At 61.9% G+C, this 15,651-nt stretch overlaps 1 protein-coding gene across 1 annotated transcript; it reads left to right on the forward strand.

The window, feature by feature from the left end:
• The first annotated feature begins 1,563 nt into the window (after positions 1-1,563).
• Positions 1,564-15,300, forward strand: MARCHF9 (membrane associated ring-CH-type finger 9). The gene is made up of 4 exons (XM_067529522.1): positions 1,564-1,997; positions 10,475-10,630; positions 11,228-11,420; positions 14,171-15,300. The coding sequence occupies exons 1-4, from the start codon at positions 1,623-1,625 to the stop codon at positions 14,497-14,499; spliced, it is 1,053 nt and encodes a 350-aa protein (XP_067385623.1). The 5' UTR covers positions 1,564-1,622; the 3' UTR covers positions 14,500-15,300.
• Positions 15,301-15,651: the final 351 nt, after the last annotated feature.

The raw sequence follows: 15,651 nt of genomic DNA on the forward strand, positions 1-15,651 counted from the left end.
CCCTGGCGAGCTTCCACCCTGCCCCTGTCTTATTGCTCTGCGTTTGTGGGGTCTTGATCGCTCCAGGAGTTGACAGGCGGAGACAGATGGGGGGTGGGGCGGGGGAGTGAACAAAGAAACTGATGAGACAATAGTGGTCGAAATGCTCATAGCCGAGCCACCCAACTCTGGTCAAGTTTGTTGTAGGCCCCGCTGAGGAGGGGGGGCTGAGGAGGTATTGGGACGAAGGCCACCTGGCTGGGGAAATTCACAGCCAACGGGCTGCGGACATTAGACCTGCGGCCAAAGGCCCCTGGAGCCGGGGGTGAGCGAGCCTGACCCGCACCCCCGGCTCCATGCCTGGGGGGGGGGGAGCAGAGCCGGGCTGCCCCTCTAGTGGTGGGCCGGGTCCATTTCCTGTGCGCCCCTCTGTCTGGAAAGCTCCCGTCTTTGGGGAGGGGGGGACCCCCCCTGGTCACTTTCACATTTCCCGGGGACTCCCCACGTGCTCCCCACGTCTGGGGGCCGGTCAGCCCTCCCCCCCCCCCACACCCACACCCACCCACACACACACACACACACACCCAGCTCGCGCTCTCCCCTCCCGAGATGTTTTATTTAACACGCTGCTGTACCGGAAGAAGAAGCCATATTTCTCCGCTCCAGCCCTGAGCCGGGACCCCGCCTGCCGTGCGCCCTCGCCTGCTCGGCGGCGGCTGGGGGAGCTTGCAGAGGGGGGGCGCTGGCCCCCAGGAAGAAGCGGGGTGGGGGAGGGGGGACGCGAGCCGGGCCGCCCCTGTTGCACGCGGGGCGCAGCGCCGGAGGGAGCGGGGCTGCGTTGGAGAGAGCCGGGCGCGGCGCGGGGGGCCGCGGGGCTGGCTGCGTGCGGGCGCCCCGGCCGCTGGCGCAGGGAGGGATGCGCCTCTGCCGGGCCCCGTCGGTCGGCGGCTGAGTGCCGGGGCGGCCGGCCGGGAGGAGCCGAGATGCCCGGAGCCCTGCAGACAAAAGAGCCGGCGGCGCCCCTAGGGGAGGAGGCGGAGAGGGGCGCAGGCCCCGGGGTTTAACCGCCCCCCCCCTTTGCGGACCCGGTTGGATTTTTTTGCCCCCCCCGCCGCCCGGGGTTTGTTACCGAGCTCGCCGCTGCGGGGGGGCCCGGCTGCCGGCTGCGCCGCTCGCCGTGAGCGCGGGGATGCAGGGCTCGGGCCACGGCGGGGCCCAGGGACCCACGGAGGCGGCCCGGCCTTAGGAGAACAGCCGGGGCCGCCTTCCTCCGCTCGGCTCCCCGGGGCCACCCCCCTGTTTCTCCTCCTTTGTTGGCCCCCCCCCTTCCCTGCCCCGCCAGGGTCCCCTCCCCACCCCCGGCGCCCCCACCCCACCCCCTGCCCCATTCTCCCTTCCCCGAGCGCGCCCCATTCCCCGCGCCCCCGTCCGGAGATGTGTCCCCCGGGCGGTGCCACCCCCTCGCCCCCTTGTTGCCCCCTCCAGGCCCCCCAACAGGCCCCCTCCTCCCCTTCTCCCCATGTGGAGGGCGCCGCGCAGGGACAGAGCTAAGCGGGCCCCCCCCCACCCCGTGCGCCCCTCTCCCCGGCTCCCCCGTGCGCCCCAGTTTTCCCAGGCGCTGCCGCCGCCGCCGCCGGGGGTAAATGATGTTCAAGTACCGGATCCGCATGTTCTTCAACGAGCTGAAGCTGCTGGTGCTGATGCGGCGGGGCCGCCCGGAGCCCGAGCCCGGAGCCGGGGGGAGCCGGGGGCTGGGGGGCAGCGGCTGCGGCTGGCCCCCCTTCGCCGACTGCTCGGCCCGGCAGGACGATGAGGCCGAGTACTACGGGGGGGTGGCCGAGCCCCGGCCCCGCAGCCTGGCCTTGGAGGAGAAGGAGCCCCGGCCGCAGCCCCCCGGCCACCAGCCCGGCCACCAGCCCGGAGCCGGGGGAGCCCTGGACACCGTGTCCCTCAGCAGCAGCCTGGACAGCGGCATGAGGACCCCGCAGTGCCGGATCTGCTTCCAGGGGCCCGAGCAGGTCAGTGGGCGCCTTGCTGGGGGCGGGGGCTACTAGGGGTGAGGGGTACCGGGGGGTTGTCGTGGGTTACTAGGGGTGAGGGTTGCCAGGTGGGTTACCGGGTTACTAGGGGTGAGATGTACCAGGGGGTTGTCAGGGGCTTCTAAGGGTGAGGGGTACCAGGCTGTTACCAGGGTTACTAAGGGTGAGGGGTACCAGGGGGTTACTGGGGTTACTGGAGGTGATGGGTACCAGGGGGTTTCTAAGGGTGAGGGTTGCCAGGTGGGTTGCCGGGGTTACTAGGGGTGAGGGGTACCAGGGAGTTACCAGGGTTACTAAGGGTGAGGGGTACCAGGGGTTACTGGAGGTGATGGGTACCAGGGGGTTTCTAGGGGTGAGGGTTGCCAGGTGGGTTGCCGGGGTTACTGGAGGTGAGGGTTGCCAGGGGGTTACCAAGGAGACAGGTGCCTGGAGAGTTACTAGGTTTGAGGGTACTAGGAGGTGAAGGGTGCTAGGGAGAGATCATGGGTGGGGAAACTAGGGGGTGAGGGTGCCAAGGGATTCTTGGGGGTAGGGCAGGCAGGGTCAAGGGCCAGGGTGTGGGGAGGATGCCTGGGCCTGCCTGATGGTGAATGTGGCCAGTGGCGTTGGGGTGCCAGGCCGTGCGAGGCTGGTGGTCAGAAGGCGAGAGTGCCACGGCGTAACGGGGTCAGTGAGGTGCCAAGTGGTGAGAACGCCAGTGGACAAAGTGTGAGCACAGGCCAGGGTCCGTGCGTCATGGCAATGCCAGGGTCTGTGCGCCAGGCAATGCCAGGGTCCGTGCGTCCTGGCAAAGGGGCCGAGGTTGTTATGGTGCAGACGTCCAGGGATGGTGTTTGACTTGTCCTCCCGGCCCTGTTGGGAAATGCCAGTGTCCAGATGAAGGGGGTCTTCCTGGGCACTGTGTGTCTGTTGTTTTGAAGACCGGTTCCTTGAGAGGTCATTTCCCCTCTAGCCCACAGCCCCCTCCCCCCCAGATCCCACAGCTGGCTCACACCCTCCTTGTGGAGCCCCTTGGGGTGCCACGGATGGACTCTGCTGCTCACGGAGTGAGTTGGCGGGACGGGTCTAGGCGTCTGAGGGGACGTGTCCCGACGGGCCCAGTCAGTGGGATGGTGGCGAATGCAGCTTGTTCTGATATCCTGGTGGGATAAACGACACTTTGGAGCTTTCGGGGGCCACACTGGGGTTACAGCAGTGCCCAGGGCGGTGGCTGGCCTGTGGGTATGCTGGTTGGGGGTGGGGCTGAGAAGCATCGTGTCTCTGAATATGTAGGCCTGGCCTGGAGCACCGTGCTACCAGCTCGTGGGCTGCCCCGTGTGCCAGCAGCCCCTTTACCCACCGCTGAAATGCAGCCATTTCTGGGGAGGAACACGGCCGCTGTGTAGCAGCACATAACGGCGGGTGAGCGAGCGCTTCGTTCAGATGGCACTGTAGAGGGGTGTCTAAGGTAATGACTGAGTTCGAAGTGGGATGTCAGGGATAACTCCTGTGACTCTTGTGACAAGACTTGTAGGATCTTCAATGACCAAAGGTGCTTAGTGGCTTTTTTAGTCTCGTCCAGGTAGCAGAGTGCCCCAGGCAGAGCCCTGTGTGGCATGGAGTCTCAGGGGAGATCACTCCCTGCTGAACCTCCAGCTGGCTGCAGGCACCTGGCCGGTCTTCCATCCGAATAATGCCCGGGCCTACCCGGGCAAGATCTCCTGCGATCTGGGCCGGAGGGACTTTAGCTGGAGATGCATAAGACACAGTATCTGAAAGGAGTCCAGAAGGGATGGGCTGCTTGTCTCTGAGAACTGGGTGTGACTGTACACAAGGCAAATGCCCGGCGTGGCGCTGTGCCAAGCTGATGGGGATGCCCCTTATTTGGACTCTGTGTAGATCAGCAGGTGGACCCTGGGGGAGGAGAGGAAATGAAAGAAAAGTTGGAGGTTGGAACTGTGGGGTAGATGGGACGCTGCCTCTGACCCCACCCGTGGGACCCACTTCTCGGCAGGCACAGACTGCCTGCGCTGGAGGGAGGCTGGGATTTGGGAACTGTTAATTAATCCTTCCCCTTCGAGATCAGGCGGCCGCGGTATTTAACGCTCCCAACTCCCTGCGAAGGCTTCCCCTGCATGGAAGCAGCATGGCTCTGGTGCTGCCTGATCCCCCGGGGAAGGGGGACTCCTGGATTTGAACTGGCCTGGGCCGCAGAGTTATGGAAGGAGCAAATTCTTTCTAGGAACCCCGAGGCGTGGCCAGAGCGAGGCAGTGGGTCTGTGCCCCCCAGCCAGGCAGATTAAAGGGGCAAAGAGGAAAGGAGTGGGGCTGGAGATCTGGGGAGGGCAAACTGCAGTGGGCTAGCGGGGTGGGGTAGGATCCATCCAGCTGGGCATTTGGAGATCCTCTCGCTAGGGTATTCCTTGGAGCACTTTAACTCCTGCAGCTCCGAAGGGGGAACGGGCCTGGTGGGATTTCTGTGGCCTTGACAATCTCATCTGGAGTGAGTGAGGGTTTCCACTGGGGCGGGGGGGAGCCCAAGAAAGGGGACCTTGTGATATTGACTGGGTCCATTTGGAGCTAAAGAACTGGTCAACTCCCTCTCGGCTGGTAGGTGTAAAAGGGGAAGGAAAACGCCCCAGGTAAATGTGCGTGTGTGTCGGGTGGGGCTGTGCCTCCGGCTGTGCTGTATATGCTGGAGCGTGCCCGGTGGGGACACGCGTGTGTGCTTTTGTCCACCTTCGTGGGTGGCTCTGTGGGCCTGTGCAGACACGTGGTGGGCACATGCATGTCGGTGTACGGGGCGTGACTGGACGTGTGTGTGCGGCCCTGCGTGTAGGTGTGTGTATCCCCACGTGCCTGGGTGTGCACACTTATCACACGGCCGGGCATGCACATGCGTGTTTGTGCACACGCCAGTGCTTGTGGCTCTTTCGACTCCAGCAGGGGCTGTGCCCGTTATCTGCAGGGTGGCACGGAGCTTGGCGGGCACCGAACACACAAGCCGAATCTAAGGATGGGTTTTGTCTCCAATCCCGCTCCCAGGTGTTAGGTAGGTGTGCCCATCCCCCTGTGGCATGCGCCCAGCCTGCCAGTGCTTCCCAGACACCTGGAACGCTGCAGGGGAGAGGCGGGGAGCCCCTCCACACACAGACACCGCCAGGGATTGGACCCTGGGCAATCGCCACGTCTCCATCCCATCCAGTGCCAAAGCTAATGAGCTGCCGGGGCTGCCAGGCCTGGTGCGTTGGTAGCTGGGTAGTGTTGTTTGAGAGAGAAGCTGTCCGTGCCAGGGCAAATCTCACTGGCCAGCTGGGGCGGCTGGAGGGACGGCCAGAAGCCAGCCAGGGCTGCATTGGGTGCAGAGCTGTTCTTGGGGGACGGGGGGAAGGAATCGTGGGAAGCCCCCCGCAGGTTCTTTCTGGGGCCCTCCTTCGCAGGCCCCGGGGCTGGGCCTTTCCAGGGCCCTGCCTCATCCGGCGTCTCCAGCAGGGGAGCTCTCGCCCCAAGCCTCGTCCAGGAGGCTCCATCAGGTCGATAGTCAGGATATTTGCCCTCCTCCTGTCCCAGCCCCTGCATGGGCCTGACCCCTCTCCAGCAACAACCCGCTGCATCTCCAGGGCATCCCGCCTGGCCCACAAAAACCAGCTCAGCCGTGTCCTCGGCCTGGAAGGGCCGGTCGGGATGGGAAGGGGTCAGAGTCGATTAGCAGGTGCCCGGTCCCCTGCTCTGAAGCCCAGCCTGGAGGTCCCCGTCCCCACGTCCTGGTGGGTCTCCCCCCGCCCCAGGACAAGTGACGCCATGCCCGCAGCATCAGGAACTGTGTAGAGCCTGGGGGGGGCTGGTCCCTCTGCCCGGGGGTGAATTCCAGCTGACAGTGAGAGGAAAGACCAAGGCTGCTCCAGCCCCAGCCCCTGAATGGGTGGGCGATGCTCCCCCGTGGGGCTCCGTTCCCCGCCTCACCTAGCCCTGTTCCCCTCGCCAGCCTGCCCCGCTGTAACTGATGCGTCTGTGCCTGCCAGCTGGGAGGGGGCTGCAGCTCCCTGGAAGTGGTTGCACGGGTTCCTCGGAGGAAAGGAGGAAAGCTACCTGAGGGAAATGCCAGCACCCCCCCCCCCAGCCTGGCACCTCTGCCACCAGCCTGCGGAATAACGGCTCCTGAGAGCGCAGCTTCGCCTGCTAACAGGCATGGGCACTTGGCCAGCAGCTTAAGGCAAGTCCTTGCCCATCTCTGTGACTCAGTTTCCCTCCTCGGTGAAATGGGGGCGTGAAGCACATGGGGTGAAGCTGAAGAGACGGGAGCCGTCCCAGGCCACAGAGGGTGATTCTGGCCAGGCCTCGAAGGGGTGGGGCAGTCCAGGGCCCCCTCCCTGGCTGCCTGTGGTGGACGGGGCCTGGGCAGGGAGACCAGCCCAGTGGGGAGTGAGTCATCGGCCCGGCGCACGTTGAAATGTCACTTGAATTGGAGCCCGCTCACAGCTCCCGGCGGCGGGTGAGACATTCCTCTGCCGCACGTGCCCCAGGGGCTCCATGGGCGGCTGGGCAATGTGGCCCCATGGACGGGAGCTGTCACAGGCTGTGCCAGGCCTCAGGGGCAGGCTGGCATCCGGCCCTCCTGCTCTAACCCGCTAGCCCCCACTCCCCTGCCAGAGCCGGGGAGAGAACCCAGGAGTCCTGGCTCCCACTCCAATGCTTCAGCCACTAATCCTCATCCCAGGGTCCGTGTCCTCCCATGCCGGCCTCGCATCCTGCTGCGGCGTCTGTCTCTCCATTACGCCCCTTCCCCCTTTGCCTGCTCCACCCAGACAGCGAGCTCCGGGTGTGTGCAGAGCCTGGCGCGGCGGGGCCCCCATGACACAGATCATGAATCCTGCTAAGCCAGTGAGCAGGGCGAGTCTCCTTGTGGCACCCACCTTGTGCCTGGTATCCACCACCAGGGTCCTTTATAGCAGGCAGCCTGGTACCGTGCCTCTTCTCCTCCCGCAACCCAGCGCACCCCTGTACCATGCCCCTCCCCTCCAGCCCAGGTCGCTTACAGCAGCTGCATCGGGCGTCTCAGGGCTGCGTCCCCTTCCCCGTGGCCTCTTGATGCCCACATGTCTTTGTTCCACCTTGCAGCACCCCCCTCCCCCGGCCCACGTCCCCAAGGCGAGCGCCTTGCAGCCCCACACCGCCACCGCCCGACGGATGGGAGAGAAACGCTGTCGGCTCCAAACCACACTGGGGGGAAAGGCAGAGCTGTGAGGAGGCCGCTGCAGGCAGCAGGTGCTGCAGAGCAGGAGGGTTTTGCCCCCATGGTGGTGAGATCCTAGGGGGCCCTGGGGTCAGGGGTCAGGGAGCTGCCATGCATTGGGAGGGCACTTAGGTGCTGGATGCTATGGTGGCAGGAGAGCCAGGGAGTAGAGGGGCCGATTATTAGGTGTATTATGGTAGAAGCCCCACTCGTGACCCATTGTGCTCGGTGCTGTACGTTATTTAATAGGTGTATGGGGTGTGTGATTGCTGCGTGTCCCCGGGGGCTGCCCCTGGAGAACCGGGAGGGTCGCGGTCTCAATCCTGTGCCTGGGATACCCAGAGCTCACAGCCCCACCCTGTGCTGTGTCTCCAGAGATCACGTAAAAGGGGGCCCTGCCCAGCGGCCCCGAGTTAGAGGTTCCTTCGCCCCCATCCCGGGTGAGGGGTGGGGGATCATACTCAGATGTGTGCATGTGTGTGTGTGGGGGGGGTTTCTCCATTGTTCCCATAGAAGAGAGGGGGGATACACCACTATCCCTCAAGCGCCAGCCCAGCCAGGGGGGCCTGCGCGTCCTGGGCAGGGGGCATTAAACTGATCACTTCGTGCCACCAACGTCCTCGGCCCGTGGGCAGAACCCAGCCACTCCGGCCCCAGATCCCCCCCCCCACCCCCCCAGAGCGAACCTGCAGTGGGTTGGTTAATCAGAGCGGGCGTCTGTTAAAGACCGGGAGTGTGGGCACCGCGCCGTTTGGTTTGTCCCAAGTGGCCTTAACCGGGAACCGACGCAGGCCTTCCACGCTTCCCAGGGGCTAAAACTCCCCGGGGCACCGGCTCTGTCTGGGGACGTTCTTTGGGGGCTACCGGTGACTCTTGGCCGTTCAGTCTGCAGCAGCGACAGGCAACCCCTGGTCCCCTCTGGCGACTACCCTGAGAACTGCCCCCGGGCAAAGTGGCTGCCGTCTGCTTTGGCTCCGCGTGGACCTATAGCCGCCGGCGCCTCAGGGAAGTCCGGGCTATCAGGGGCTGCGGCCTTCCCCGCTAGCAGCCTGGCTCCACTCCTGCTGGGAACCAAGGGCCGGGGTGGCCAGCTTGACAGAGCTCAGCTTGCCAGGAACATTGTGGGCCAAAATAAATGGCCGTTAGTCCTAAAATTGCCTTTAAAAATTTGGCTCTAAAAGGAGCCCCTCCCCCATCGCGGGACCACCCCATATTCAGGCCCGGCCCTGCCCTGGGTGTAAGTTAGAGCAGTCTAAAGGCTGCTCTGATTTGTGCTCTGCTGCCCTCTCTGGCCCTTTGAGCGGCGCTGAGACTCCAGCCTGAAGAGCAGCTGTGCGTTTTGCACCCGGGAGGCTTCAGCGCCTCTTTGAACCGAGAGAGCCATCGCGTGCCCGGCCTGGGGGAGCTGAAGTGGGTAAAGCCCCAGCTAGAATCTGGGTGGCGTCACGCAGCCGTGACAGGGGCCCTTTAAATTCTGCTGGCCCTAGGGGGGTGATCCTTGGACGAAAGGAGAAAGGGTCCAGGAGACCTCGACGTCAGGTGGGGCATTCGGGGAGCCAGAGCAGGCCCTGGTGATCTGTGCTACGGGGCTGGTGTGGGCCAGCCTGGTGGGGAGATGAGCCAGAGCCCCCTGCCCTAGCTGGGTCCGTCTCTCCGCAGCCAGGCGGGCGGGCGGGACGCGTGTGCCTGTGTGTGAGTGCACAGGACAGCGGCAAAGCGGATCAGCCAGCCGCGAAATTGGCAGAGTGATCCGCCGCTCGGTAGCCGGACAAGTTTGGCGTGCGTGCTTCCACGGGATTGGCCGGGGGGCGGGGAAGGGGTGGCAGCATCCCTGCCAGCCTCACCCCCTGCTCCTGCCCGCCTGCAGGCACACGGTCAAAGCCCAGGCAGACCCGAGGGACGTTAGCTGGGGGCAGGGCTGGGGAGGGCTAGGGAGGCTCAGTCTCTGTGTCCCCCCCAGGGGCCAGCCTGCCTGCTGTGGGGTGGCGGGGGGCAGATCAGCCCCCCATGGCTGGGAATGTGAAGATGTGCCTCTCCTGCCACGGGAGAAGGAGGGAGAGAAAGAGAAAAGGCAGCGGATGTGCACGTCCAGATCACGCACAGAGAGGGTTGCGGACACCCACGTGGACGTGGACACACAGACAGACATGATTCCACCCGGGACGCCCCATGTAACCACCCCAGCCTTGCCGCCAGTCCCTGCGGGTGGGTTTCTGTCCCCAGGCGGCCGGTGACCCCTTTTCACTGTTGCAGGGACCGAGCCCCGACTGCGTTGGCTGCTGTGTGTGGGTCGGTCCCCCACTTCCGCAGCCTGGACCCGGCCGGGCCAGCCTGCGAGTGGAGGTGGAGGGGCGGGGGTCTTGGCTCTAGTCCTGCCAGCTCTGACGTTCCCCTGGGGAGGGGGGCTGCATGTCCCTGGATTATCCTCCCCATCGAGAAAGGGGTGGCAGCCCTCCGGGATTCGACATGCCAGGGTTGCACAGGCCTGCAGAAAGGCCTACCGCTTTGGGCTGCTGATAGCGACAAGCGTGACCATCGATATTACACCGTCAAGTGGTCTCTGGGCCCTATACTGGTCTCTCAAAAGCTCCCCGGACAGCGCCCTGTCCCCTCCCCCTCGATGGCAGGGGCGGGTCCGTCCGGGATTCTAGACCCAAAAGGGACAGTTGGAAAAAAACAAAGATTCTTTAGCAAAACGTGGTGAGCCGTGATGTGACCTCATGGGGGCTTCACCCCGCCACTCGCTGGGCACCCAGGCGGGGACAGAGGGAGGTGCGGCAACGCCATTGTCCATCCAGCCCCCTTCTGTCTGTCTATCCCCATCCATCTATCCATTGTACCTTCACCGTGGTGTCTGAGCACCAGTTTCCTGTAGTTGCAAAACTGATCGATGGTCACATTTGGGGGGGGGGGGTTGTGACCCCGCTGACGGGAATCGCCGGCACTCCGCTGGCCCCGTGTCTCCACGAAGCGTTGTTAGTGCTTCCTGTCAGGAGGCATGAAATATTGATGCTAATTGCTCTGCCCCCACCCCCGGTCAGCGCATTAAGCAGATGAGGCTAATAAGCCGCTGTTCAAATGTTAGTGGCCTAATGGACCGTGGCTCTTGGCGGGCGCTGGGCAGGCTGGCATTACCCCACGGCTGGGCTGCTCCTGCTTCTGGGCTAGGGGGTGTTCACACAGGGCGCAGCCGTTCCACGCCCCACCCTCCGACTCCTAACCCCAGGGTCTGATTCCTTCGCAGGGGGAGCTGCTGAGCCCGTGCCGGTGTGATGGGTCCGTCCGCTGCACGCACCAGCCCTGCCTGATTCGCTGGATCAGCGAGAGGGGCTCCTGGAGCTGCGAGCTGTGCTACTTCAAATACCAGGTGTTAGCCATCAGCACAAAGAACCCCTTGCAGGTGAGTGGAGGGGAGGCCGGGCTTCCTGGCACCCGGACACACGCAGCCAGCGCACGCTCCGCCTCGGGACCGGGAGGGGGGAAATCCCAGCTGACAACCCCCAGCTCTCCCAGCCCTGGGCTTCCTCCCCCCAGCTCTGTCGGTGTCCCTCAATCCCGACCCGCAGCCCCCTTCTCCCACGGCTCGGTCGATGGGCTCCCACAGGCAGCTCTCACTGGCCCCTGGACCTGGAGTGAAAATCAATTGCGCGGCATCCCGACGGTCCTCAGAATCCGCTCGGCCGAGGCCAGACCTGACTTGACTTTATCCTCGTGCGTTGGCAGCTGCTGTGATTCCCTCTCCCCATTGGGACCCCAACTCCCTTCCCCCCAGTCACCAAACCCCTGTGATTCCCTGCCACCCATCCTGTTCCCAGCCCCTAGGATCTCCATCCACAGAGTCCCCAGCTCCCATTTTTCCCACCCCCAGGTTCTCAGGCTCTTTTGATTCCCAGTGCAGTGCCTCGCCTCCTATGGTCCCCCTAACTCCTGTGGGTCCCCCCACACACGCCGGATCAGGCCCAGCGATAACGCTTCGTGGCCTGCTCTTCCCTTGTAGTGGCAGGCGATTTCCCTGACCGTCATCGAGAAGGTGCAGATCGCAGCCATCATCCTGGGCTCCCTCTTCCTCATCGCCAGCATCTCCTGGCTCATCTGGTCTTCGCTCAGCCCCTCAGCCAAGTGGCAGCGGCAGGACCTGCTCTTCCAGATCTGCTACGGCATGTACGGCTTCATGGACATCGTTTGCATTGGTAAGAGCCCAGCCAGCTCAGCCCAGCAGATCCTCCCACCCCAGCCGTGGGCTCCCTGACATCCCCTGCCCACCCCCCCTGGCTGGAGTGTGACAGCTGGCAGCCAGGGCACATGGCGATGGGCACGGTGGTGACGATGGGAAGCCGGAGCAAGCTAAAGTGCAGCGCCCAGTGGGTTGGGTGGCCCCTTGGAGAGCACACTAGTCTAGGATGCAGGAGAACTGGGCTCTGTGCCCAGCTCTGCCACTGACTTGCTGGGTGGCCTTGGTCAAGTCACTTCCCCTGCTCTGCGCTTCAGTTTCCCCGACCCCTTCTCTAGAAGACTATAAGCTCTTCAGGGCAGGGACTGTCTCTTGTACGTACAGCACCGAGCACAACAGGGTCTTGGCTGGGATCTCTAGGGGCTAGTGCCATATAACTGACAAGCCAGGCAGACATCACTGATGCCTGTTTATTAAAAACGAATGAAATGGACTCAAGACTGGGCTGAGGCTAGCAGCGTTAAATGATGGACTCTGCAGACAGCAGAGATGAGACAATTACTGGCTGGGGCTTTGTGGCAGGAATGACGAGCCGCCAGCTGCAAACGAAGGACTGGATTTTAAATTTCCTATTGAGCCAGCAGCTACGTGTGTCCCACTGCACCCGCGTTAGGAAATGCAACAGGCTGGACTCGCAGCAAACGGGCAGTGTCCCGGGGTAGTGAAATAGGGGAAATGCAACTTGGAAATGTTCAGACTTATTTGGTGCCTTCCCCACGTGTGAAACATTTATAAGAATAGGTCCTAATAGACTCAGGAATAATTATTATTGATAAAATAATAATCAGGTAGAATAATAATTAATAGATAATCAAAATAATTATCCAGTTCAATAATAATAGAATACAATAATTCATAACCAGAATAGTTAATCAATAATAACTGTAATAATGATGACTTTAATATTCTAATAGAATAGTAGACAATAATGATCATTATATTGCAATAATCTCATTAACATAATTAATAACTGTATTAGTCGCTATAAGTTATAATAATAAATAGGTAAAATTCATGACAATTATATTTTAATCATAAAATTCACATAGTAACATAACAAAGAGCCAGAATGAGACTGAAAAGACACCAATAAAATAATTTTCCTCACATAATACTTATATTTTAATCATATTATAATAAAATACTGAATCGCTCGAATGATAATTGATAGGTAGAATTAAAAATCATGCTGACTGGTCAGACGTCGCCTTCTCAGCTGGTTATTTATTTCTGTTACCGCAATTCCTAGGCGGCCCAGCTGAGAACCCCATGGCCCCACTCTGCTGGGTACTGCACATACATGGAGTGAGAAGGAGTCCCGGTCCCAAAGAAGTTACAATCTACATAGACAATGGGTGGCGGGGGAATCTGAGGCATAGACAGGGGACGGGACTGTGCCCAAAGTCACACAGAAGGGCAGCGGTAGCAGGGTCCCAAGGAGAATGGAAGGAGAGTCTCAGCTTTCTGATCTCAGGAAAGGCAATAGCCAGGTCTGCAGTCTGAAGGCTGTGTGTCTGCGGCCTTACGGCCTATTTCTCCATTGCCCTGGCCCTCGTGTGGTCACACAGGCCGGGGCGCCGCAAGTGTAAAATGCTGTTGCGATGGGGATGCATGTGGTGCCGGAGTGAACGGCTGCACGGCATGCAGGGCAGTGGAGAAGTGGGTGCTCACTCCCCTTGGCGGAGGCTCCTAGGGGGACCCTGGCAGCAAGCGCTGGTGCACTGGGACACCCTGTCAGAGGGCTCTGCTCTGGGAGTCCCGGGGCTGAGTGGTTTTCTGCAGTGTGTTGTGGTGGCCCCAGGCTGAGGGTCCCTGCGGTTTGGGGTGACAGAGCCCATGCAGCTGGACTTTGCATTTGCACAGAGATCTCTGAGCCGAGCCAGGGCCGTCAGCTCCCCAGAGTGCTTCCAGTAGCGGGGATGAGAGGGACCTGGGGCTGCGGGGACAGGGATGGGGTCTTGGCGAAGGCCGCGCTTCTCCTACCTGTGGCGGGCGGCAGGGAGGCTGCAGCACCTGTGAGCAAGGTCTGCGCAGTCTGCTGCAGCCAGCAAAATAGTAGGTAAACAAACCAGTGAGTGCAGACCCACGCCGCAGAGACCCTACAATAACAAACCAGCCCGCAGAGCGCCGGTACCTGGGAACCACCCTGTAATACCTGTTCTGTGCTTCCGAGTCACCAGGGTTTGACTGCCGTCGCTAGGCTGGGGCCGGCACCAGCCCCTAAGGAAGGTCACGGATCTGCCTAGCCCGGGGACGGACGCTGATTGAATTGTAAAGCTCTCTGGGTTCCCGCCGCTGGTAGTTCCTGAGCCTCCGTGACCCACCATCCCAGCCACCTCCGGCTCTGCCTCTCCGGAGGAACTGGCTTGCCCCAGCTGGATTGCAGGGCAAGATGGGCTGGAGCTCAGACTCCTGGCCTCTGGTAGAGGGGAGGTCTCTGCACAGAAACAGGGGGGGATGCCCACACGCCCACCCCCTGCACCAGGCCCAAGGGCCCATTCAGTCACAGGGACCCCCATCATAGGTGCAATATGCCCACCCCGTCCAAGCAGGGCTCAAATTGAAGGACCCCCCCCCTTTCCGAGCCCAGCCACCAGGTCAGGCCTGGGCCTGTGTGAGCAAGACTCGCCATGGCGACGGACCTAGCCCCAAGGTACCACCTGCTCCAGGTGTCTCACCTCTCCCCCCTCCCTGACTTCTCTCCCCTAGGCCTGATCATTCACGAGGGCTCCTCGGTGTATCGAATATTCAAGCGCTGGCAGGCGGTGAACCAGCAGTGGAAAGTGCTGAACTATGACAAGGCGAAGGACCTCGGGGAGCCTGCGGGCGGGGCGGCCAAGGCCGGGGGCCGAAATTCACGGACGAACCCCTCCTCCGGGAGCGACCGGAACCCCCGGCGGGGTCAGCGGGTTAGGACTATTTTGAACCATCACTGTGGCTACACCATCTTGCACATCCTCAGCCACCTGCGGCCCAACGAGCCCCGCGGCGGCGCCAGCTCCGGCCGCGAGGTGGTCATGAGAGTGACGACTGTATAACGCCGCCGTGCGGCGGGCGGGCACGGGGCCGGGGGCTGGCGCCCGACGGAGCGAGGAAACCCTACGAGATCCGCTCCTGCGCGGGGCGCCGTCCCGGGAAAGGGCGCCCGCCGGCGTTCTCCGCCCGCTGTCGCCCCCTCATCTTCCTATTCCGGGAGCTGCCCCCGTCTTGGCCTGCACCCTGCTAATCTCCCATCAATGTGAAAATCCCTGCGGGGGAAGGGACCAGGGTGGCCCCTTCCTGCTGGCTCCCCTTGCAAGCCCTCCCTGGTTTCGGGGACGGAGGAAGATTGCTATTCACCCGCCCGGCTCCTCCGACGAGTCTCAGCGACGTCTGATCCAGGGGGCCAGGAACGAAACACCCGTACCTCATCGATCAAACAAAAATCCAATCCCACCCCCCAGCTCCCCGCCCACCCTGACGCCAGTCTCCGCCCCGGAGACGCCAGCTGGAAAGGTTCTGAACTCCTCGTCCCCAAAAGGTGCAATAAACACGTTTCTAAAGCAAAATGGGATCTGGCAATAAGATACCTGTACATTTTCATCTTTAATTTAATGCATGAGAATCTGTTTCTCCTTTCCCTTCTCTCCTATCGTGGGAGGATAAAGAATCATTTATATGCAAATAATCGGCTCCAAATCCATCTCTCTCTCTCTTGCTCTTTCTTTAAAACCCTTGATCCTGCCACCTGGGAGTTCTCTGACGGCCACTCAGGATGGAAGAAGTGGGGGGCATGGGAGGGGGCCTTGAGGGCTCACCCCCAGTTTGGGGGGGGGCGTTGCTGTCCAAAGGTCTGTCTTGTCTCGTCCCTTACAAACCGCAGTCTGGTTTATGTTCAGGCCGGCTGTGGGAGGAGAGAAGCCTTTATTGAAACACGGCTCTTGTCTGTGCTGGAACTTGACCTTCGGAGGGAACGGGGTGGATCGCTGGGATAATAGCCAGAGAGGAAGGATGGTCTAGTGGTTACAGCACTAGCAGAGGTCTTGAGGGATCTTTGCCACAGACTCAGTACGACCTTGGTGAAGTCACGTAGCCTCTCGGTGCCGCAGCTCCCGCTCTGTACAAAGGGATAACGGCCCTGCCCTACCTCACAGGGGTGTTGTGAGGATAAATGCATGGCAGAGTGTGTGGTGCTCAAATACCTAATGGGG

The sequence above is a fragment of the Emydura macquarii genome, unplaced genomic scaffold (assembly GCF_026122565.2).
Source record: "Emydura macquarii macquarii isolate MOO-44397 ecotype Brisbane River unplaced genomic scaffold, CSIRO-AGI_Emac_v2 contig_2994, whole genome shotgun sequence".
Lineage (NCBI taxonomy): Eukaryota > Metazoa > Chordata > Testudines > Chelidae > Emydura > Emydura macquarii.